This window comes from Ochlerotatus camptorhynchus, unplaced genomic scaffold (genome assembly GCF_037179485.1).
Source record: "Ochlerotatus camptorhynchus isolate MF236.1 unplaced genomic scaffold, CSIRO-AGI_Acam_v1.1 ptg000547l, whole genome shotgun sequence".
Taxonomy (NCBI): Eukaryota; Metazoa; Arthropoda; class Insecta; order Diptera; family Culicidae; genus Ochlerotatus; species Ochlerotatus camptorhynchus.
The window spans coordinates 251,892-278,664 of NW_027041030.1; the positions used below are offsets into that span (position 1 = coordinate 251,892).

The 26,773-nt window shown below is 40.5% G+C and overlaps 1 protein-coding gene across 1 annotated transcript in view; it reads left to right on the top strand.

The window, feature by feature from the left end:
* LOC135713224 (octopamine receptor beta-3R-like) overlaps window positions 1-26,773 on the top strand; it is a 390,570-nt gene that overhangs the window by 164,239 nt on the left and 199,558 nt on the right. Inside the window, exon 3 of the mRNA XM_065236330.1 lies at window positions 26,646-26,744. Coding sequence (XP_065092402.1) covers window positions 26,646-26,744 — 99 coding nt within the window. The remainder of the gene's footprint in view (window positions 1-26,645; window positions 26,745-26,773) is intronic.

A 26,773-nucleotide genomic window follows, 5' to 3' on the forward strand; every position in this document is an offset into this window, starting at 1 on the left:
ATTTAAAGAAACCGATCCGGCTCAAAAAACCGTTTGGTGTACACTTTGTTGTAAGAATAGTAAACATTTATCAGTAATTCCATTAATAGTGGATAAATAATGGTTTAACTTGATTTCAAAATCATTTTGGTGGTTAAAATATTGAAAAAGAAAATTTCCCGATTTTGTCAGCCTAAAATTTCAGATGGGGCTGTCAAAAACGGGAAAGTACTGTATCACTAAACTAGTTGAAAAATAATGTCGAATAATGTGATCGAAATACAAATTCCACACCTTTCATTTGACGTTAAAATAATTGAAATAGCTTTATTACGTTTTAAACGTATTATTGATTTGTGTATGGTGAATTCATGGATATTATTGATTATTTCTGCTCGATAGAACGGAAATAGGCGATTACGACGAAGTAGTGCTTTACCCTATGTGTTTGACTCATTAATCCTGTCAATTTTGTTTTCAGAAATTCAGAGCAAAAACTTACATTACAACATCTTCTTGTGACTTACAAGCAAGCATGGGAAAAATCCTTTAATTTTGCATTTACCACTCACTCTCACGCATACAACATCAGAAACGCAGGCTTGATGCGAGATGGAAAATGACAGGTGGGTAGGAATTCACGGTCTCCCAGTGTTGGTGAGTTCTTTGCCGTTAATGTTCACGAAAAGTTCACTATTTTGCCATACAGAAATTCAAAACAATTTTTTTGACCTGTTTCATGTGTACGCTGGTCACAAATGCCGTGCCAAACTGATTTCCTACGCAATTAATCAATCTTTGATGTGAATTTCGCTAATAAACACGAGGAGCATTTCTTATAGCATAACTTGCCATAACAAAATGGGCGGTTCATTTTAGTAAACAAACTAACACTTCTTCCGACTGTGTCACCTCTATTACGCGCCTGGATCTGGAGTCTCGAAAAGCGCACCTCACGTCAAATCATCCTCTCGCTGAATTTCACTCTCCCTCTCTCTCGAGGAGTTTTTGTTTACTTCTTCCATATTCCTGCCGCCACTCACTCGAGGTGAGGGCTGGCTAAACTCGCAGGACAAGAGTGTTTTAAAACCTCCAGTGAGTTTGAGGAGCAAGCCTGCAGAAACGAACAGCAGCTTGTGCGAGCCCTAGGAGCTGAATGAAAGGTGACACACAAGGAAGAAGTGTTAGTTTGTTTACTAAAATGAACCGCCCATTTTGTTATGGTAAGTTTTGCTATGAGAAATGCTTCTCGTGTTTATTAGCGAAATTCACATCAAAGATTGATTAATTGCTTAGGAAAACAGTTTGGCACGGCATTTGTGACCAGCATATACCTTCCGGTCGTATGAAACCGGTCAAAAACTGTCCAAATCCGCAGATACAAATTTTTGTTTTGAATTTCTGTATGGCAAAATAGTGAACTTTTCGTGAACATTAACGACAAAGAACTCACCAACACTGGGAGACCGTGAGTTCCTGTCCACCTGTCATCTCCCATCTCGGGTGAGGATGGCTATTTTGTTTCTGTGGTGCTCGCGCAAGTGAATTAATTTTCCCATGCTTGCTTACAAGTAATAAATCATTATAAATTTGTGGATAATACACGATATTGTTTAGCAAAATCGAGGATAATATGAGATTGACGTGTTATCCCTCTATAAAAGTTACATGTTTTGTTCCGATAATACTGTAAAAAATACAAAACTAAAACGCATTACATTTTCAACAGCGTTTTTCTCGACTTGCTGTTTTCCCAGATGTGACTGATATGCTTTTATATGCAGAGCTGATAAGCATCCCTTTCAAGAGCATAAAATCTGCACTTCTGAAAGAGTTGTAAACAATTCCCGTTGCTGCTGCTTTCATCTTTCTCTCTAAGTGGACTTCGAGTACTGCGCTGGGAAAAACATTATTTACATTGAAAATGTAAACCATCATCGTCCGTCGTTGAGTTTCACTCGTCCACTTTAGCTATGCTTTTTTCAATATCGTTCAGCATCCATAACCGTTTTGTTTGGTGGAAAATAAAAACCCTACGACGACTTGTTTTCCGATAAAAAAAAAGAATATGCGGAAATTTGAAACACGACTCAAATTTATTCCGCTGGATTGAGGTGCTGCTTTGGGTAAATATTTCAACTTTTTCAAACTGAACGCATTATCTGATTTAACATATGGTGGATGAATGCAAAACGGGCTATCAAATGTCGGTCGATCGGTGTCACATGCGGTCGAGATGAATCGCATCGCTGTCAGCTGCCCAAGCTGGTTCGAATGAATGTGAAATTTTCACCCGTTCCCACCCATTCTACTCAACATTCGATTTCATGGTATTACGAGAAATTAAAATTCTCGGATTGAATGGTGTTGGCTAATTTCATCCTGGTAATTTCATGTGGGTTGAATAACGGTTGTTCAATTTTGTTTGAGTTGATCTGTTGTTATGTTGAACCTTACTCTATATCAGCTTTTCTTAATCGATGGGTCGTGACCCACCGTGGGAATTTTATCTTTTTAAAGCCGATTTAATGTCAATCTGTTTTTAAGTTTCAGGTTATCATTTGTATACATATACAGCATCGTATTATATACATATACAACATCAGTGATGGGTTGGAAGCTTATTACATTTCAAAATACGAAAAAGATGAAAAGGAAGATTGAAAATCGCTGCTCTATATGCTAACGTCCATCAACCTAAACCGACCATTCTCAGGACAGCCTTCTACCGAAATCATGTTTTCAAAATTATTCCATCAAAGCATCAAATTCAAAAGGCTACCATCAGCTAATCAAGCTGAACGCATTTTCTCATTCTCCGTAAGCGCTCCGCAGCACATTTCCAAATGAAGTCCAGACAGACGTTCTAATCATTCCTATTCATTCCTAATTACCACCATCTCCCTATCACAAATACTTAGCCGACTGACGACCGAACCGAACTGAAGTCACATCATCATTAAAGCCGAATAACAACCGTCGTCCGTGTTAGTTAGCGTTGGCCATTGGCCATACAGCCCGGACATGGCTGGCAAAAAAGTTTAGTGTCCAACGAATGCTCATTGCTCCCCAGAAGAAAATGTGAGCATCCATTCCGATTTACGTATTCATCTGTATTCATTCGTGCGAGCAGAGACGGTACAAAGTTTTCCCATTATTTTAGCTTTTGTCGATGATTTGGCAGAATAAAGGAAGAAAAAAATGCTTCCATGTCGAACCTGATCTCGACCTCGACGAAGCAATGGCGATTTGAATGCGGGACGCTTTGAAATGTAAAAAAATATAAACAAACAGAAAAGTGGGAGCGATGAAGAAGTTTGAAGTATTTGGCCAAAAAGTGGCACGGTGCGTTTTGTTTTCGGTGGAATATATATTGAGGGGAATGGGATAAGCAAATTTCACGCTACAGCAAATTGATGGTGTCCGGATGGAGTGGTCGTAAAGTTATACATTTGATGGGACTGGGAAAAGTTAGGTCAGTAGTTATGATCCACTTCGAAGTCGGTCTGTAATGTGATTTAGCATCATTTGTGAGATAAACAGAAGCATATTGAAGAGACTGAAGTTTGCAAGCAAAATAAGCTAATTTAATTTAACAATCAACTTACATAATCTGGAGCGTAAAATTTCCGAAAAACACGAAAACAGTTCCACGTGTAGCAATTATCGGAATCGTAAAGTTTCATGTGTCTCAAATAAATTCTGCCTACATCAACACGTGTCAGCCAGTTTGATGGCAAACTTGATTTTAGAGTTGAATATCCTGACACCGCCCGTCGTCGTCACTCGTGCGTAAACGGATCCAAATGGGAGAAAGGTTTCGGAACCCTTCTCAAAATATACCATCTAGATCCAAACGGAAGGTTTCTCCGCACCTAGCTGGTAGTTATGCTTGAGTTTTATCCATTTGTCAGCCATCCGGAACCTTGCCGTCTGCTTTTATTGATTGGTCATTGGCTGAAACGTTTCTACTTTTGATTAATCATTTTTCAATCATGCTCTGGAGCACTTTTTTCCAAACTTCTCAGAGCATAATTGATTGGATAGTCAACATAAACAAAAGTGACAACTTTCCCGAATATAATTTATACAACACATTCGGAAGAATTGAATTTTTTAGTGACATAAGCGTCAGTCAAGTCAATATGCATGACATTTTGAATGTATTAAATCATTTAGATGCATCCAAAGGCTTTGAGCTAGACCTGTGCGCCACCGCGCCCCGCCGCCACCGCAGTAAAATCTTTCGCGCCGCCGAATAAATTTATGTCGCCCCGATGAACAATCCGTAGCACCTTTTCGGTCAAATGCATCTTGAACGCGTTGAAATTAGAACTCGTGTGTGGTGCAGCCATTGTCCTTTAGTTTTTTGAAGTTTGTTCGCACTTTCTCGATCTAGCACACGGGAATGAATCATTTAGATCGGATTTACATAAAGGTGAATAAGTGACTAAAGGGGTCCCAGAATGTCCTAGCAAGACTTTGGAACACCCCTGCTTGTTTCAGATGACGTTTAAACAGCTGATTATCACACTGATAATGGTTTACATTTCGACCAACAGTTTCGTGTATCGCAAGTGTCGGTGCATTACATTTCCATGACCATGAGAAGCATTTCTTCGGAAAAGCGCTAACAAATCGTACTATCCCCAACATTTCTCTGAGTCAATTGGCGAAATTAGAAGGTGTAAGCATCGGAGCCGTTTGAAACGCGAGTCGGAAGTATGGTGATCAAGCAACTTTCCAGGACAAGTAAAAATCTGAACGCAATCCGAACTCTGTTGACCGAAATCTGAACCGGAAAATCGTGCAAATTTTCACTCGCAAGAAAAGTGCTTCGGTTCGAGACGTGGCTAAAAACGTGGGATCCTCGAAGAGTAGCATCCAGCGGGCCGAGGCAAGAATGGGTCTAAAGACGTATTAGAATCAGAAGAAGCCAAACCGGAGTGAAAACAAGCCGCATCCGTCAAACCAAGGGCTCGGAAGTGTGGTGCACGAAATAAAAGATGTGCCCATTCTTTGTTAAATTAAATACGGTGCGCATATAATTTTATGCTTACGTGACCGATACGCTGTATCGAGGCACCACGCCACGGCAAGTGCACTGCAGTTCAATCGATCGCTGAGTATAAAGTTCTATACGCGAAGTATTGATTATTTTGTCACGCTGACTTCAGCATAAGTCACTCCAGAAGTCTCCCCATTAAAACCCGTGCAAATGCACAATGTAGCGCAACATAGGGCCACCTATTTAAGGCCAACGAAATTGATTAATAAAGCAGTTGTGTTCTGAAGTCTATTCAGTACAAGTACTTATAGCCTCTCTGGGTAGTCCCTGTTTGATACCGTTTAGGTTCCCTATCTAACTGTCAATTTGGTGGACAGTCTCTTTCTCTGGAGACCGTTTAAAATGACAGTCTAGTCAGTCCGCCGGAAATGCACCGCCGTCAATGCCGATATATATATATAAACAGACTTTCTACCACAGAAGTTATACGACCAATTGCTGTGCGGAAAATCGGTGTGCGTGATTATGGACATACGTTAAATTTGATTACAAAACTCTTCCTGGTGATCAATACTACACCGTTCGTGATGGCCCTAAGAGAAGAGGTGACAATACGGGGGCGAAAATGAACCACTTTTCTGTCAAACGTGATTGGCCGATTTCATGTGCGTAAGATAGAGATAGAGATAGAGATAGATAAAGATAGAGATAGAGATAGAAATAAAAGAGGAAGAAGCCAATTGTCACCTCTTCCTCTTAGTGATGGCCGAAGTATTGACGACGCGGATTAGTCGATTTTTACCGAAAAAATCTGAAGTGGTTTGCTTTCCAAACCGTTTGTTACAACGGATACAATGGCAACCTATGTTTGCCGGCGCCGGTGGTGTAGTGGTAAGCGTGACTGCTTTCTCACCCCAATGGGTCTGGGTTCAATCCCAGCCGAGGTCGGTGGTATTTTTTGAGGCATAAAAATCTCTGGTCACGTCTTCCTTGTAAAGTAAGTAAAGCCGTTGGTCCCAGCCCATGTTTGTTTGAATGGGTGCGATATCCTACGCAGATGTGGAAGCTGCCTTCCTGTACATTCGATTGTCGTCAATGGATGGCAATCGATGTCCGTCGGTGATTGGCACTAGATTGCGGAACAGAGACCGACGTTAAATAAAGGAAAAGAAAAGAAAAAGAAGATTGGCACCAGATTGCGGAACAGAGACCGACGTTAAATAAAGGAAAGAAAAGACAACCTATGTTTCTCTGCTTGAACGTCAAGCAGTACAGTTCGGTCTTTGCTCGCTCTGTCGAGTTGTTCGAAAGTTCCTAGTTTGTTCCAAACATTCGCAGTTTAATCGCGTAGTGTCGGTCGCTTCGTGTGATGGGAAGACAGCGCTCCCGGAGCATGCTCCGTGAGAAAGCGGAAAAGAAGAACAGTGATGAGTGTAGCTTGAGTGTACCTATTTCGAATAGGTACGCTACTCTTCCCACCGATGTTGGGAATACCAACCCAGTCCCGGTGAAGCGGAAGAAAAAGAGGAAGAAGAATCAAGGACAGTCCGATGGTACGAGCGGACGCGACGAACGCCAGCGACATTGGTGATTTCGGCGACGCCGTCGAAACCCAGAATTCTGCCGGCCCGAGTGCGGCGAAAGTCAAACTTCCTCCACTGGTGGTGAAGGTAGTGCCTCTCAAGACGCTCATTGGCGATTTCGCATCGCTGGGCGTTGCAGCTGAGTTTAAGCTCGGCAGGATCGGCACCAAGGTGATGCTCCGTACGAAAGTGGAGTACGAGGTAGCCGTGAAATATCTGAAGGATTCCAAGGCGGAATTCTTCACGCACGACATCCCCGGTGAGAAACCCTTCAAGGTAGTCATCAGGGGTTTACCGAATGTTGATCCCAAGGCGATCGAAGAAGAACTCAAGGACCGGTACAAGCTGGCCCCAACCGCTGTCTTTCGGATGACGAGGAGAGACGAAAACGTAAAGACTTACCCGGATTGTCTTTTCCTGGTGCACTTCCCGAAGGGATCGGTGACGCTGAATGCGCTGCAGGCTATTCGCTCAATGTACTCCATCATCGTACGATGGGAGCCGTACCGTGGAGGCCATCGCGATGTGACCCAGTGCCAACGATGTCTGAACTTTGGACACGGCACTCGCAACTGCAACATCAAGCCACGCTGCAGCAACTGCGCTCACGAACACGCCACTTCTGACTGCCCTGCGGATGGAGCCGTGGCGTTAAAATGCGCCAACTGTGGTGGTGCACATCAAGGTTCCGACAGACAGTGCTCCAAACGCGAGGACTTCAAACGCATCCGAAAACAGGCGGCAGCTAATAACCAACCGGGACGCAAGAAGGATAAAGTCCCGGCATTTCGGACGGAGGATTTCCCGTCTCTTCGTGCTCCTCAGCAAAGGCAAGCGAATCCGCGGGTGCATCTCACTCAAGCAACTTCCGGTGATTCTGCTGGCCAAAGCACTCCATCCCCCCCTGGATTCTGGAGACAACCAACAGCGTAAAACAACAACCCTGATCTGTTCTCAGCGGATGAACTGATGGAAATTTTCGTCAACATGTCCGGTGCTCTTCGTAAGTGCCGCAATAAGCCCGAACAGATCCAAGTGCTCGGTAAGTTCATCATCCAGTATGGCGTCTAAACCGCTAACTATCGTCACCTGGAATGCTTGCTCTGTAAAAGCAAAAAAGATTGAGCTTGCCGACTTCCTCCGCAAGCACAGCATCGACGTGGGTCTTCTAACCGAGACCCATCTAAAGTCCGGCGACAGCTTCTGGTTGCCTGACCACAACAATATCCGGCTTGATCGCACCAGCTCCAGGGGGGTGGTGTTGCGGTCGTCGTCAAGAAAGGAATAAAATACCACACTCTTGTCCCATATCCCCACCTCTATCATCGAGGCCCTTGGGGTGGAGGTGGAGTCGTCGACTGGATACGTCTAGTTCATTGCCGTCTACTGCCCTCGACAGTGTGCCGCCAGCAGTGGACTAGCGGCTAAATTCCAGAAGGACCTGACCACCATCACCCGTACCGGTTCCCGCTTCGTAATCGGAGGAGATCTAAATGCTCGCCATGAGGCCTGGCGGAACTACCAGCAGAACCAGAACGGTCGTCTGCTGTTCGACCACTCGCAGCATGGGCTGTACTCCGTTTGGTTTTCGAATGAGCCAACATTTATCTCTCCGGCGGGCAACCCATCGACGCTAGACCTGTTCCTGTCAAATACCAGCTTGTCCAACCCGGTAGCCTTGAACGAACTCAGCTCCGACCACCAACCGGTGGTGGCTGAAATGGGCTACAACGTGGCCCCTGCTCCAAGTCTGCACAAGGACTACCACCGCGTAAACTGGGCCCAGTTTGGACGCGTGGTAGACAGACACATCATCGACAACCCGCCGCTTAACACCGTGGAGGACATCGACCGAGCGTTGGAAGGACTCCACCAAGCCATAACCGTGGCTGACGAGGCGTGAGTCCGACGAGTTCCTGTGAGGGGTAAATTTATTGCTATTGATTCCCACACCCAGTTTTTGACTCGCCTGAGAAATGTTCGTAGACGCCAGTTTCAGAGGACTGGAGATCTGGGCAAAAAACGTGAAATGGCCGATCTGAACAGGCAGATTGCTTCCAGAATGGACTCACTCCGAAATGAAAGTTTCGGGCGTGTTTTCCAGAATCTGGACGACCGCTCCAGACCATTCTGGAAGGTAGCCAAGGTCCTGAAAAATCATCCCAAACCCATTCCACCTCTCAAAGTCGAAAATGATGACGATTGGCTTTTAATCACCCCACAGGAGAAACAAATGCGATCGGTAAGCATGTCGCTTCATCGCATTTGCTTGGCTCGACTATCCAAAGTCCGCTCGAAAACCAGGTTGCGCAATGCGTTCAAAACCTAGATGCCTCCCCTTGTGTCGTGCCTCCGGCGGATATGATTACAGTACAACAAATTTGCTCAGCGCTGAAATGCACCAAGAACATGAAGGCTCCCGGGTTTGACGGTATATTCAACTTGATCTTGAAGAGACTCAGCATGAAAGTGCAGTCTCTTCTAACCACTATCTTCAACAGATGTTTGGAACTGCACTACTTTCCAAGCATCTGGAAAGTAGCAAAAAATCATACCAATCCGCAAAATCGGAAAGGATCCAACATTGCCTTCAAGTTACAGACCAATCAGCCTCCTTTCAGCGCTGAGCAAATTGTTCGAAAAACTCATTCTCAATCGTTTGCTCAAGTTTGTCGAGGAAAGCAACATTCTCCTTCCGGAACAGTTTGGATTCAGAAAGGGGCACTCCACCAATCATCAGCTAGTACGGGTGATGAATAACATCCGAAGTAATTAATTAATTTACAAACTACAATCTGTCTGAAGATTCACGAATTTCTCTGAAGTTGTGTAAATACTTCTAAAGATCGGCGAACTTTTCCCGAAGTTCTGTGAGTTTTGCTAAAGTTTTGCAAATTTTTCTAAAAATGTACGAACTTGCTGAAGTTCTACAGTGTTCTCTTAAGGGGGGAAATACAAGTAAAAAAAAAATTTCAATCGATTTTTTTATATTTTACCTTAATTTTTTTTTTTAAATGCTACGAGCTCGAGGAAAGAGTGATCTATGGCCCTGGAATCGCTTATTAACCGTAAGTTCCTGAAATCATGTCTTTACACAACCAAAAACTTTAAACACGTTTTTCTCAAAACGGTGTTTTTTAAATTGGCGGGAAAGATAACTCAAAAAGTTCTCATTCAAATGACTTGAAACCTGGCGCATCTTAAAGGAAATAGATTTTTACTATATGTGAACTACTGATATCATGAAAAAATAACAATAAATAATTTTCAGGTCTGCCTAAGATGAAAAAAAAAACAGTGAAAAATCAGATTTTTCAGATATTTTTTCTAAATTTTTAAATCGTTTTTTTTTTTTGGTTTTAGAGGTTCACATAAAACAATTTTTTTTCTGAATAAGTTCCAATTGATAAAAGTAAGTTTTGTCAATTTTTCAGGTCTCTAGAACGCCCGCCAATTACCAATCCCCTCCTTCCGATGTGACCCTAAGGGGGTCACTCACCAATGAAAAAAAATCTCAAATGTAGAAGAAGATTTAAGCAATTTAATGCAAAAACCCCAACCTTTTGCGTTGTTTCATTGGCTCACAAAAAATTCCGAAAATCGTCGAGGTTTTGACGTTTTACTTGTAGGTATTTCCCCCCTTAATTTACATGCTCATACCAAATTCACCTTGGGCGATAACAAGTCGGACATCATCGGGTTTTTAAAATAAATGTCAGTCTTTATTCAAACCCATATGGATAATTCCAAGTCCATTAATATTGCTCAATAATTGTATAAGGTTGAATTTAAATTACTACACATATATTCGTATTGCATTCTTCGCTAGGAAAACCCCCGATATCTAATTACTAATCAGACCAGACACACACATCCGTTCCGAAGCAGAGCAAACCGTCACCCAGTCTTACTCTCCCGGTATTGGCAAGCATTTCTCGCTCTGTTGCGCTACTCCCCTTCCCAATCACGGTATCTAGAAATGTAATCAAATTGCAATCATTACCGTTTGATCCCAACTACGGTACGACGTTCGTACGGGGTTCGATCCAGATCCAATCCGATTTCCGCATCCGTCCCTTAGGCGAACCCAAAATTACGTAGAGTAGCTCACTGCTGCTGTTGCTACTGCTATGATCCTATCGAACAAACACTCTCCGGTTGGAGGTCGGATGGTGTCTACTAATGTCACGTGCGCTCTATTTGACTCCATAAATCGAGTTCGCTCGAAATCCAGTTACACATATGTAATTTTGATCAAATTTAATTTGCAACTTTAGCGTTCATGGCTGCGTTTCCGTTTGCTCGTTCGTGTCCCCGGTTTGAGCCATTCCCGAAAAAGGATGCATGACAACCAACCTGTTGAACGGGTGAGACAGCGTGAAATTTCAAACTCCTTTGCCGCGCAGGAAGATGCTTGTCGCTTGATTTATTGTTCAGTGTTCCGCGACGGAATGTGATGCACCAAATTCGATTTTTGCCAGCGTGTCTCGTTGGAGCATCATTTCATAGCTTGTATGGTGATTGACTCTTTAAAGAAGGGTCACATTTTCGATAGAATTTCCTCTTCGCATTCCGTTTAGTGTGCTGATCGAGCGTGGGTTCAATCCGACGTTCCTTCACCTCGAAGAGGTTCATGCTCTTCTGTTTTATGAATACAAGATTTGACACAAATGGAATAGCTACATGCCGCGTCACTTGCGCGATTGTCGTTTGAGCCACTTAAATCTATGACAGACATGATTGTACTAACGTTGAAATGTATGTAATGTAAAGGAACTCACTCATTATTGTAGGACACAGTAAACAGTCCTCATCGTATGGCTTGATCAAGTTTTACACCAGCCTACATTAAATTTACCATTGTATGATGCGGTAGCGTTGTTATGATATACCTCGAGATTGGATAATAGCGACACTCACGACTCTTTTGAAATTTTCAGTCAGAAGCATGACTGTCGCTATTCCCGGCCACGCCCATCTTTACCATAACTAGGAATAGGGAAGGAGATGTTGATGTAAAACTTACTGAACGAGAGGCCACCGACTTAGCGACACCATCATAAGTGCTACGGAGTTGGAGGGTTGAGTAGGGTATTCGGTTAGGATTCGCCTGAAGTTGGCGATGCAACCAAAAGTATAAATTGTTTATGTGTTGCTCATTTAATCTCATTTTATTTATTTATTTATTTATTTATTGACTTATAATTTGTAACTTAAAACTTATGTCTTTCTTCTGTTACATCGATTATATCAAAGTATAACAAGCGCCACAAGTATATTACAAAACAAAAAAAAAAATGATACGTAACACAAACTGAACTACATTTACTACTCAACTAAAATGCTCAATACATCCTCTCTTAAATGCTGTTAACGAATTTACATTAGTTAGACTATTGGGTAAAGAATTCCAGTGAACTACACCTCGCACGAAAAATGAGTTCCCGTACTTTGACGTGTGATGTCTTGGCAAAATAAATTTAATGGACCGATTGCTTTGTGAAGTTTGCAATTTTCTGTGTAGATAACCGGGTTGTTTTGTTCTCGACAGACTATGCAAAAATAAACAACAGCGTAGCTTGCCAAAGTTTACCAAAGGGCATCCTATTAGATGATGTTGCAGGTGAGAAACTCTAGAATATCTACTTAATTTAAAAACATATCGAACACATGAATTAAGAGCCACCTTAAGTTTATTGAACGTACCAGCAGATACATCATCGAGGAGAAAATCACATGACAAAAAATAAGGAAGAAGGAGGCTTTTGAATAGTTTAATTTTAACATCAGTTCTAAGAAATGATGATGTTATGTGAAGTGAACGTAAACGAGCATAAATTTTTCCATATTGTGACAACACATATTTATCCCATCCAAAATTGGATTGAATACGGATACCCAAGCTGGTAGCATTATCGACGTATTCAATTGTTTCATTTTCTAAAAGCAATGAAGGTTTTAATATATTTTTGAAAAGAACTGTTTGTAATAAAAATTGCGTTTGTTTTCTTGGAGTTCAAGCTAAGCATATGCTTTACAGACCAATCTAGGATCCTCTTCAAGTCTTCATTAATTTTCTGAGAAATATCAGCAACAGAATTACTTGCACAGTCAAAGTATACCTGAGCATCATCGGCAAACAGATGAAATTTACAATTCTTTATTACTTCAGGGAGATCATTAATGTACAATGAGAATAAGATTGGCCCCAGAATAGAACCCTGAGGAACCCCAGATGTTATGGAAATAAATTGAGAAAAAACTCCATTATTAAATACAGCCTGTGTTCGCATACATAAATAAGAATTAATCAAGTTTGCGGAATGATCGGAAAAACCAAAATTTGATCTGAGTTTTTGACATAAAATTCTATGCGACACAGTATCAAACGCTTTAGAAAAATCTAATAGTATTAGAACAACCGGGCGACCCTTGTCTACTACTAGACCTATATCATCAATTATTTTGAGCATAGCTGTTTTAGTACTATGTTTCGAACGATAACCTGACTGAAATTGATTCAGAAGATTGTGTCTATTGATGTGATCGCAAATGTTCATCTTAACAATTTTTTCAAATACTTTTGATAATGCGCAAAGGATGCTAATAGGTCGCAAGTTTTCTAAAGTGTTCAAATTAGCCTTTTTCTTAATTGGTATAATTTTTGATTTCTTCCAAGCATCTGGAAATACACTTGTAGTTACAACAGTGTTAAATAAGTGTGTTATAGGCTCAATTAATAGAGAACAAATAGCCTTTAAGAATTTCATTGGTAGCATGTCGACTCCAAGAGCATTTGATTTGATGGAGTACATGGCATTTATGACATCTACTTGGTTTATTCTATCAAAATAGAAAACATCATGGTTAAACCCGTTTGAACCCGTAGAACTAAAACTTCGAATATTATTGTCGGAAAAATAATTGCTAAAGTTACGGTTTATTTCATCAGCCGTAAAGCTGTTCGATGATTGTTCATTTGCTTGACCGAATCCAAGTGCCCTGAGATTTTTCCACAATTCCTTAGGAGAAACCTTCGGATCAAGACGAGAAGCAAAATAATTTTGTTTTGCTGTGCGTATCATCTTATTTACGTGGTTTCGTGCTCTTTTAAACTCATGATGATCAACCACGTTGTTACTTAATTTCCATTGTTTGTATAATAAGTCACGATTAACGATGGCCCTACATATGCTAGAATTGAACCAAGGATTATCCTTTTTATTACTAATAGTAGTTCGGATTGGAACGAAAGTGTTATGGAGATCTGTCAAAACATTGTTAAAAAATTCTAACTGCAGGTTGGAGTCATCAACGAGATAAAAAGAGCTCCAATCAACCGAGTTAAAAGCCTCCACCAATGAATCAACTTGAATAGCATTGTAGTCACGATATTCGATTTTCTTTGAAGTATGCATGACACTGAAATCAAGGGATGCAAAAATTAAGTCATGGTTGGATAATACAGGTACTTCAATTTGGTTAAATCTCACCACTTTTGATGAATCATTAGCAATAATTAAATCCAATTGCGACGCTCCACTTCTGTGAAAGAATGTTGGCTCGTTACCCAATGAATATAGAGAGTGAGTGGTGAGCAGGTTACAAAGCCTGGCAGACTTTCCTGAATGATTGGTCAACAAGTTCGTGTTGAAATCACCCATAAAGAAAACATTTTTATAGGCAAAACCATAAGACGACAGTAAATTATCCATCGTATCCGAGCAGTCAATTTCAGGAGGGTTGTAGCATGCAGTCATTAGAAGTTTTTCATTTTGTACGATAACTTCGACAGTAATAAATTCTGTGCAGGTTACTCCTGTCTGGTTATTTGACTTGGTTATAATATTGAAGGCAATGCCATTTTTTATGTATAGTAATACACCACCTCCCAGCCGTCCTACTCGATCATGTCTAACTATATTATAGCCATTGATAGTTATAACAGAGTCTTTTATACTTTCATTCAACCAAGTTTCACTCACACATACAATATCAACATTACTAATTTTTACAATCTGACGCAATTCCTCAATTTTACAAAGCCTACGAGCACAAATACTTTGGCTATTTACACAGCATACAGAAAGCTTACCATTATATAACGCGGATTTCATTACGGTACCGGGAATGCACCAGTTCGTCGAGGTGTAAAAGCTGGAATTGTTAGCCATTAGACAAATGAGAAGACGACACAGCAATAAAGAGAGGGTAGTATATGAGCATTTCTTCAAAAACAAAGTTTACAATTTTCAATATATACATAAAGTTACTGCAAATGTGACGCAAACAATATAAACAAACTATAGATTTCTTTACCAGAGCCTGAAGCATCAAGGTTATAGCACCATCCAAAGCTATCATAGCTAGACCACAACAACGACAGCAGTAGCAGCAGCAGCAGCATCTCGAACAGACTTTTAGGAAGGGAAAATCAAGGAACTCAAGGAGAGGAGAGGAAGGAATAACAAAAACTAGTAAGGAAAGGGTTTAAACTGGTATGTTGAAATCACTCTCCGACGATACAGCAATCTCCTTCTCTTCTCCGCTTCGCTTCACGAACAGTATACCACCTCGCGTAAACACGCCCTGCAGCTTACAATTCTTCTTCAGTTGCAGTGCCTTGGACCGTAATTCTCTGATGTTAGGTCCCAAATTTTCATTAATGTAAATTCGTTTGTTCAATGTGAATCCGATCCCGGAGAGCGACAAAGACCGAGAGCGTAAATACCGGGAGTAAAAGTCGTTTCGCTGGACAGTGATTGCAAATTGCAACAAGATCATGTAGACGTTTCCAGCAGCCAGAGCTTCCTTTGAGAGCCGACGGATGTCTACCAGTGGAAAATTACTCTCAGCGTAGCCGAAATTTCTGCACCATGTGTGGAAGTAGGACAGCAGATCTTCTCCTTCCACGAACGGGATTCCGCTTTTTGAAAATATTCATTTTTTTAGTGATCATACATTTTAAGAGTCATGATGGAGAGCTTGCGATTAAACCCATGATTTTCTGCTCAGTAAGCAAAAACGATCCATTCAGAGTCATCGAGCATCTCACAATCCACAGCGCATCGCGTCAAAGTACGATTAAGTTCTCTTTTTGTATGTATCGAACGATTAAGATACGCGATAATTCATGTATTTTCTACGGTCAATGGTTAATTTAAAATATGCTAATAGTTCTTCCAACGACGACGACAATACCGAATTTGGAGCTTACCTTTTGCCTAGGATAAAAACACCTTGGTACCTGTACTGGATCCTCACGAGAATCTAGTTCCAATTCTTGTTCTTTATTTTGTGTTAAAATTTCTTGCCGTAAAATCAGTTCGTAATATTATAAAATTTACCATTGTATGATGGGCAAAAAAAACTGAGGAATTTATGAGATTCTCCTTTAGATGATAAGATCAAACAAGAAGCTGTAAAACGAACCATCGTACGATAGGTTGTCCTAATGAATGGGGAAGAAGAGCCCGTCCTCAATCCACCAAATGGAAGTTGGCAATTTCACTCTCCCTGTCTAAAGCCCTGCTGGGTGCTCTCCCAATCCCCGTTTTGTAATAAGTTAAATTAAATGAACACCAAGCAAAGAGTATGCAGCTGTTGATTGTTCGCGTCTTAAAGATTATTAAATGAATGGTGAATGCCATTGTAAAATTAACACAAATCAAATCATTCGTTATTCTTTGGTCAATTCCATTTGATTGACAATGATTTTAAGCAATTTTTTGGATGGAATATTGGCATTCGTATTATGTTGGTACTATTGACATTTGCGTTATCACTAGTTTAGTTCTATCAAAAAAATTATCTTGAATTACAACAACTTTGGATTTTTAATAAAACCGCTGAATACTCCTCTTTTCATCTTATATTTTTCATAATTTATTTTGATCTCACCAAATATTTTCCTTTTAAAATAGTCTAAAAATTTGGCACCACAGTACAGTGTATCTCAAAATTGATCGTACACCCTAGAAGATTTTTTTTTAAACATGGTGAATTGATGTATGTTTTAAAATCATGGCTGGTGATTGAACAGATAGATGTTTACTGATTTATTGCTTTAATTTTGGTCGTTTTTGGAAAAGCCTGTATGAAGTTAGATTTATTTTAGTAAAACGCTCGATTTTCAACTTTTTACCTAGTGGAAGAATTTTAGAAAAATTAGTGGCACATAAATGATTTTTATTACGACTAAAAATGAGCACAATTTCAAGAAGTTATGTTCATTTTATTTCAAGATATTAAAGTTTTTCAAGAAAAAAGGCGTGTTTCTTAAATTTCTTTAACTTTTTGAAAACTCATCCTTATATGCCCAATACTGAGCAAATAATTAATAAATATATGCTGAGTCAGTTGCCAAAAATTTAGAGGCGTATCTTTATAACTTGTGCTTTCAGAGCCGTTTTTTCTAAAATTTAAGTAAAGTTATACGATCAATTTTGAGATACACAGTATATTCAACCTGGCATTCATTCGCAGCACAAAAAAATAATATTCGTGATTTTTATGATTGCACTAACGTTGTATAAAATATATTATATTAACAATATTATCCACTCTTTCGCTTAGATGGCGAACCGAATTTTCAGCGATGAAATCACCTCTGTGGCCAAAAAGGCTACCCATGTATTTGTTTATCGTCACGAGGGGTAAACCAAATGAAAATTTGTTTAATATTTCAAATGAATGTATTTCAGCATTTTATTTTATTTGATGACAACAGTGACATGTCAGATAAATTTATAAAATAAATAAACAAATAGAAGCAATATAAAAAATGTAATTAATGAAAAAAAATTTGACTCTTACTTTTGTAATAAGTGCTATATTCGCACCCCTCGATTGTAATTGAATGATTGTGTAACGGGGTTACAAAAATGTATTTACAATGATATAAATATAATTTTAATTTTAATTTAAATGTACAGAATTACAATGGGACAAGTCCCCTCGAGCACGTTGGTAGCGAGTAGCGACAAGCTAAAAAAAATCATGACGTTCATATGGGGTTACATTCAACCAATAAAAAACGAACACGTCCTCGCGGTAGAATAAACAATAGAACCCAAAAGGGGTTTGGGAAAAAAGTTCGTAGCATCGTTCTCAGTCCGGTTTGATCATTTGGATAGAAAGGGTGTAAGTGGATACAGAAAAAAAATACGTGGTGAGAAAAGAATAATCAATTGTATATTAAACAGTAACTAATTTTGTGAACAAAATTGAAACGATTAAGTGAGTTTAAATAACCTGATATCAATTTTACAAAACCTAAAAATTGTAATAATTTTTCTAGTCAGAAATTAAAGGCAAGAAATTATTGTGAACAATGAAATGCCAAAGATACCTCTGCGAGTAGTACAAAACATTTATCAGGTAATTCTTTTGATACAATTTCCACCAAGTGTTAGATTTAAAAGTACATTCGTCGTATGAAGATTTCCTTCAAACGAAGGTCGCCGGTTAGGGCATAATCTGGTTTGCCGCCGGAAGTCACCACGGGCGAGATCCCACCCTAGAAAGCCGGAGAGTACCGTCAGGGAACGGTCACGTCGTATACCCGTCATTTCCATACGACCGCCGTGAGAGAAGATCGTTACATCCCCGGAAGCACGCCATCGGTACGGAAAATTGCGGTTCCCCTGTACTCCACCATTCGGTCCGTCATACTACCGTACGATACTGAAGGTATCCAGTGACGTCACGCTTTCAATCCGTGCTTCCCTTCTCGAAAACGGCATACGAGGACCTAGTAAACGTCCTTATACACCGCCGAGAATATTAGCGGTCGAGAAAACGGTCACCTGCTGTACTTCGACCGTCAAGCACCGCCCGCTGCCAGCATAAAGCACACGGGGAGGCGAGTTCATCGCATCTATCGCACCGATACTTCTCAACATAGTGTTCATCGTCTCGTCGCATCGTACCGGTACGCAACGCTACACCTCCGGAGTCATCGAGTGTCACCAGCCACCTACGGTTCATCAGCCACCGGAAAAACCCGTTCATTCAGGTGATGTACTAGATTATAAGACAATAAACGAAGAGGAAATTAATCCCATTGGAATAGACGTGTTAGGCTGAGAAGTATAAACGCAGGCGAACGTATTAGGCGTCTTGACTAGACTGATCGAGAATATATGCTATAAAATGTTAAACTTTATGGGGCTGTCGTATTACTCGTATTTAATGATTTCAGTTAGAATTCTGGACTAGTTTGTTGGATATTTGGTTGCATGTGTTCTAGGTGTTCGGAAGTGATCCTACCAGCAGTCTCATCGGGCATTCGTCACATCGCGGCTTTGCGACAGCTTTGCTGTCTGGCGCGGAAGCAAGGTTCGTTTTTGTTGAGCTTCCACGCTTGTTACAATTATTGCTGACATTTTTCAACGCTAGATGGTGCGTGAAGCAATATTTTGCGGGTCGCCATTGCAACATTTGGAAAAGGCATAAATGGATCATATTGTTAATATGATATATTTGGTTGTACCCTTTTAATCTAGTGCGTCGGTTGAGTTAATATATTAAAGCAGTATAACGTTAGTATAATCATGTCTGTAATAGGTAGAGCTGGTAAATATCACGGCCGTCATGTGACAATGAGAAAACAGGTCCTCTCACTATCACGAGACGAAACGACCTATCATTAGCTTTCTTGTCCTTTTACAATGATCAAGCACTCATGAGAATAATTCTTATGCAGTTTTGACATCAACATTTCTAACTAATTTAGATAAATTTAAGCAAGTAACCATATGTAATCGGTAGAGTGAATATATTTTTAAGAGTTCCTTGGTACAAGTAACTTTAATAGCAATACATGAGCTAGTAATCACGATGATCACATCCCTGTCACGTTCTGTCATGACAAGAAAATCGATGAGATTTTGAAGAAAATCTCTGTCATCGTTTTCTCATCCGATGATAGTGATAGAAGTATCTTTGTAAATATCACTTGAGATCTTTCATTGAAAATGAAATTTGCCAGCCCTGGTCATAGGTATATGGAGCTTTGTGACCTAGTGGCAATCGTTTTTGCTTACTTAGTAGAAGATCGTGCCAATAAACAATTCAAGCTGATTAAATGCTGATTAAGCTATTATTTAGCTGAACAAGCATATTTTTGCCTTAATAAGCTCCTATTCAGTGTTCAATCTTGGTTGGGGTAGCATAACGTTTTGAAACTCATAAAGCCTCATATTTCCACTTGCAAAACATTCTTCTTGTAAGGGGTCATGAATAGGCGTAGCCAAAGGGAGACTAATGCCTCAAGTCAACAAAAAATGTTTTTTTTATTTGTATTTGTTACTGGAACAAATGCTCAAACAGTTCACATTTACCAAGTCTCACTTTATTTTCAAGGATTTCTAACCTCGAAATTTGCTTAAGTTGCATAAACCAAAAGATTTTCAAGACCGTGAGACCGGACGTTATTGGGCTGCTTCGGTCATGAGCCCCAAATATTGGATAGCGAAGATTGATCTAGGATTTTTTTAAGCCTTGAATTCAGATTAAATGAGTTCCCGGAAATCATCGCAGTCATAGATAAAAAAAAACATTACAGACAAAATCTTCAAGATTCAGGCACTAAATGAAAATTTCTAGATTCTAAAACTTGCTGGGATTTTATACAGACTAACAGAAATCTTTTCGTCAATGGGACTAACAAAAATATTCAAGGTGCTGTACAAACAAAATCCAAGAAACGAATTTAAAACATAAAAGATTTTAGGCTTTGGGATCATTCGAAAGCATATAATTGAAATTTGAGTCTGGATCGTTGGAGATTTTACTTGATAATTTTGAGAAAAAATCGAAAGGAACATTGAGGAGAAATGAAAAAAAAACATCTTTTACTCTTTCCAGGTTCCAGGCCAGGGCTCGTCACTCTACACTCAAATTTTGGGCCAACTTTTTTCTCAGTGTGCCTCAGGTGTGCCGGTAGTGCTGAGAGTGTCGGTCATCAGACTGAATTTGTTTGCTTGTATTATGCTCGGTATAATGGTCTGTTTGGCAATCCGGTAATTTTGACAGTTCAAATGTTATGTTTTGAAGAAACAAAACAACAAACAGTGGATTCCTATCCCAGATCTTAACCGTCCTAGCCAAGACGATGTTCCAGAGGCATCCCATAGGGACAAGCTGATACCGGACAAACTGGCTCGACCGGAGGATCTCCTCAAGAACGTGTCCCTCCGCTCGCTGGACAACTAGCACGGCAAAGACAACATCTAATCGCATATCAAAACACATCTGGTGGCATTCGAAAGCTACAATTGCTGGAACGGGCTCACGCTATCGATGTCAAACACTCGACCGGGGCAACATTGGATGCACGGATCGAGGTGACCTACACACTTAGGAAAAATTATGTAAATTTAGGTGCTCTGAGAGTGACATATATGAGCGTCAATTTTGACATAAATTTGAGTCATAACAGACGCGAAAGATAGTCCAATCAAACGTACTTTTCGTCGAGCAACGAACTTTTCAGTCTCGGAGCACCTAATTTTGCATGACATGTTTGTTTACGTCTCATCTTTTATGTCAAAAATGGATTCCGTCACGTGTAAAATTAGTTATTTTTAAGTGTGTAGGACCAGCGGTGAGCAGGTGCAGATGCATTCTCAAGTGCTGTCAAATGCGATTGCCGATACGGTTGTGTGCAAGGATGATGCTAATCTCACTATCACCCAGTCGTCGTCACCGACGTCTTAAGCGACCGTCACTACCAGTACCACCGGAACGGTCATGTGCCCGGTGGAGCAACAGTCATCGAAAAATACCATCCCGCAGCCAAAGCAATATCATAGCCTAGATGATGTTAAACTAGTCAAACAGGAACCCAACACGGACTAGCAGAGGGCACCGATCCGTCCGTTTCTTTACCTTTCTTTCGGAATGGACAAGTTGTTTTTTAAATTAAATTTATGAACAACAAAACTCTCTTTCCCCCTCTGTAGTTTGCTTGTTGAAAACCGAAAGGATAATACCGATACGAATAATGTATTACTTCTGGTAGGCATTAGAATCACAGGACTGCAACGCCTATCATCTGCAAACGACTCGAGTGAAGCCAAATTTCTCTGGTGCTCTGGTGCTAATTTGACAGCTCCTACTTATCATCTAAGATTAAGACTGGTGCAAGGCTGGAAAATAGATTTTTTTTTCTAGATAACATTATATTTTTTTTTTGTTTATTATATTATTTGATAAGGCTCAACCGAATTAACTTTACAGAGCCGAGGATTCTTGGTCACTATACAATACATCTTAAAAATATAGTCAAAAGGTACAACACAATAAACACTTTATTTTCCGCTATCCAAAAAGCCTCCTCCATCAGAACTGGCGCCGCTTCCAGTGGTTTCATTGTATGGCAAATTGTTGTACGCCAACGAGGGTCAGAGCGCGTCCATTGCAGCAATGGACGCAAAACGTGGTCAGCACTCACACACTCATCACGAAACGGTGGCTTTCCAAAGTCGACGACGCATCGACCGAAAGAACTGCTGATGAAGAACAATGAGAAGGACCACACAATGGTTGCTGCCGAGAAAACAGACGATCGCGTGGCACACATCGAGAGTGGTCTGCTTTTGTCGACAGCCGAGTGAACACTGAGATAACATTATAGTTAAGCATGATTCACGCAAATTGTGCTCGTCAATTCGAAAGTTCCTAAATTAATTTTTAACTGCAGTAGCAGCGCTGCTGATGATTTTGGCAGCGTCAAGAACTGAATCTCACTGCAGGGTTTTGATTAATGGGTGTTCAATAAAAAATGAGATTTTTTTCAGTCATATAGCTAGTAAAAATATTTTTTTTTTTTTTCAACGAATTCAGTATTGTTTATTAAAAACATAATGTTTATTCTTCAAAAAACATCAATGAATATTGGTCAGCCGTACGACGCAACTTAGTCGCGATGCTCTTCACAAAAGCGCTGGACGGCACTAAAATCATTCTAATTTTTTATTGAACACCCGAATGTGCGCAGGCGCAGAAATAGAACAGTGTTGCCAGTAAATTTAAAGATCATGAACATTCCTAACCATGGGGGCAATGAAAGTACCCAGGTGTGCCCAACTGTAATTTTTAGGTCAAATAGCAAAAAAAAAATATATTGGATCGACCTTCTCCGATTTGCATAACATTATGTATAATTGTTTGCTATGGGCAATCATTTACATTTTTGCAAAAATTCTGCCCTTTTTTATCTTTATTTTAAATGGCATTTTTGACATTTGCTAATACATTTTAACATGAAAACGGGACTCGATGTCCGATACCATACTTTTGCCAAATCGATCCGTGCCAAACTTGAATTGTTTTATTTTGAAATTTCGTTTACGAATTCGATGATTTTGAACCACCGTGAAACAGAGAGGAGGCATCTTTATGACACAGCCTTTATTTATCATTAAGCTTAAAATTAAGAACTTGAGTCACAAGGACCGAATATGTGTCAAAAACGAACGTTTTTGTGGTTTTGTTGCCATAATCAAACCGTTCCAAAATCGAACGGATTCTGTATTTTCGGAACGAAATTATGGAACTCGACGTCCCTGTTCCAAAAATACCTATATTGTAGCGTAGGGTATTTGACAGTTCTTCTGAAACCAACGGCCACCATATTGGATTCCACAATGGCGTCAGACGTCAATTTTCGGTATCTACACGTCGTTCACGTTTTCCCGGCACTGGTGTTACTAAGGCAAAATCCTAAGGAGAGCTACATTTATTTTTTAAATTTTCAATTAGGCAATCAGCGAACAAGTTTGATTAGTAAGGAAAATAATTAATTTAATTAAAAATTGACCACTTTGTCACGCAGTTTTGGCGTGACTTTCTACCAGCGATTTCTCAAAACTGGACCAACTAATTTCTATTTTTTTATGATACGCACAAATTTTGGTTCCTTTTCCGTGGTTCTAGAAGAAAAAATCTTAAAATAATGTTTTATTTCAAAGTTTGAGTGGTAGTAAACGTCATTTAAACTGATTGAATGAAGTGGTTAATTCTAGAGGGGGCTACATGAATCCATGCCTGTAGTTACGCCAATGCCTGTTGGCAATCATCTTGGATTCCAAAATGGCGTCAGATATCTATTATCGTCATCTATACGTCAAAATTACTAACCTTACCAATCAGACAAAGGCCTTGTTGTCTTCTGCTGTCCGAAGAATTCGTCTCCACTCTACTCGATCCACGGTCACACGTCGCCAGCCTCGTAGTCAGCGAAGGGTCCGCAGGTCGCCTTTTACTTGATCGATCCACCTTTCCCGCTGCGTGCCTCTTCTTCTTGTTCCTGTGGGACGCTTTCGAGAACCATTTTCACTGTGTCGCCGTGCGACATTCTTACGATGTGCCCAGCCCACCGTGGTCACCCAATTTTTGCAATGTGGACGATGGCTGGTTCTCCCAGCAGCTGAGGCAATTCGTGGTTCATTCGTCTCCTCCACGTTCCATCTGCACTCCATCGTAGATGGTACGTAACACCTTCCGTTAGAAAACACCAAGGGCACGTTGGTCCTCCACGAGCATAGTCAAGGTCTCGTGGCCGTAGAGGCCCACCGGTCTAATCAGCGTCTTGTAAATAGTCAACTTCGTGCGGCGGCGAATTTTATTCGACCAGAGCGTCCTCCGGAGTCCAAAGTAGGTACGATTCCCTGCCATAATGCGTCTTTTAATTTCTCTGCTGGTATCATTTTCGGCGGTCACCAGTGAGCCCAAATACACGAACTCATCGACCACCTCGATTTCGTCACCGTAAATCTGAGCTCGGGGTGGGAGGCTTACATTGTCTTCCCTAGAACCTCTTCCTTTCATGTATTTTGTCTGCGATGCGTTGATGGCACGTCCAATCCGCCTAGCTTCAGCCTTCAGTCTGATGTATGTTTCCGCCAACGTCTCAAAGTTCCGTGCCATGATGTCGATGTCATCGGCGAAGCCAAGAAGCTAGATGGACTTCCTGAAGATCGTGCCACTCGTGTCTATCCCAGCTCTTCTGATCACACCTTCTAACGCGATGTTCAATAGCAGACACGAAAGTCCATCACCTTGCCGTAACCCCCATCGAGATTCAAAGGGACTCGAGAGTGTCTCCGATACTCTAACAACGCACTTCACTCGATCCATCGGCGCCTTGACTAATCGCGTCAGTTCATCCGGAAATCCGTACTCGTGAATAATCTGCCATAGCTGACCTCGATCGATTGTGTCGTATGCAGATTTGAAATCGATTAACAAATTATGTGTGGGCACGTTGTATTCGCGGCATTTCTGCAGAAACAACCGAATCGCGAAAATTTGGTAAGTGGTAGCGCAGGCACCCATGAATCCCGCCTGGTATTTCCCCACGAACTCTCTTGCAAATGGCGGAAGCATAGAATTTGGGAGAGTACCTTGTAGGCGGTGCTCAGCGGTAGTTGCAGTAGTCTAACTTGTCGCCCTTTTTGTAGATTACACATACGACACCTTGCATGCACTCCTCCGGTAATATCTACTCCTCCCAAATCTCGGCAATTACCCAGTGCATCGCTCTTGCCAGTGCTTCACCACCGTATTTTAATAGCTCACTTGGTAGTTGATCTACACCAGTTGCTTTGTTGTTGTTCAGCCTACCGATCTCCTCCTCAAGTTCTTGAAGATCAGGGGCCGGTAGCCTGTCGTCTTCTGCGCGTGCTCCAAGGTCTGTTGTCGTGCCACCTTCGTTTTCTGCTGCATCACCGTTGAGGTGCTCGTCATAGTACTGTTTCCACCTCTCAATCACCTCACACTCGTTCGTGAGATGGTTACCGTCCAAGTCCTAGCACATATCGGCTTGCGGCACTTCCGTGTGTCGTTTACGCTGTACAGATTTTCCATCGCCTTGCGATCTCGGTCTTCCTGCTATCGCTTAAAACGTGATCGATTTGGTTTTCTGTGTGTTGGTCAGGTGATATCCAGGTAGCTTTGTGGATATCCTTGCGGGGGAAAAAAGGTACTCCTAACTACCATACCCCGAGAGGCTGCAAAGTTGACGCTACGTTGGCCGTTGTCGTTCTGTTTGGCCCGATTACCGGTCTTTACAAAGTTGATAGAAATTTCAAGTAAAATTAAAATGAAAAATGTTAAAAACCAAAATTTCTCAAAATGTTTTTGTTTGATTTGTATTATTAAAAAAAATCATGAAAATTAATCCTTTGGAATTTTTAAAATTATGAACACTTAAAAATGGACTTAAAATCGTTCAACAAGACCTTTCGGTAAAATTATTGAACGTTTCAACATGTAATTTATGCTTAGAAAACAATGTCGTACCTTCAAAAAGTTCAAAAATTCAATCAAATGTTCTTATCCTACGATTTCTGTTAGTTTTCAAGTGTCCATGGTTTTAAACATTCCAACGCTTTGCATTTTACGTAAGTTTCTTTAAAAAAAGCAAAAACCGGCAAGGACATTTTGAAATACGGTGGTTCAGCATAAACTTTCTAGGCAGTTTTGAAAAAAAATTCCAATGGAATTCTGAAGAGATTTTCAAATTTAGTTTAGAGGAATTCTGATGAGAAGGGAAGGGCAGTGTTTAAAAAAAATCATGAGCACATTCCCAAGGTAGTTTAAACGTCAAAATTGTGCTGTCTTTATAATGTCTGATTTAACTTATTGATCCTTTCGGCTCATTTGCATTTCGTTTTGTGCTTAATTTAGATGTTTATCACTCATCCGGGAAAATATCCACAAGCAAATAGAAATACCCAAGTAACAATTTTGGTTTTATGAGGGTTCTGTAGACCATGATTTAGTCTAGTAGAATGCTATAAAACCTCGATTAAACCTGCAATGTTACTTGGGTATGCTGGTCACCGAGCAAATTTGAAAAATACTTATTCAGTCACTCATTTGTCCCTTCGGCCTAACGGTATTCATCCCGTCGGTATCTGGCCTGATAGTCCGTCTTCAAAATTATGTTGCCCCCGCCCCCTTTTAGGAACCTGACTGCGCCCTTGGACCGTGCTCAAATTCTGCTCTCCATTTCTCAATGCATGTTTCAAATATCGCTAATTACCTCTTCTCTTTTTCCATTTCAGAGTAATAACCAATTACTTTGTTGTATCGTTAGCAATGGCAGACATCATGGTGGCCCTCTGTGCCATGACATTCAATGCATCCGTCGAACTATCAGGAAGGTAAGACAAAATCCATCGCATCGGGATCT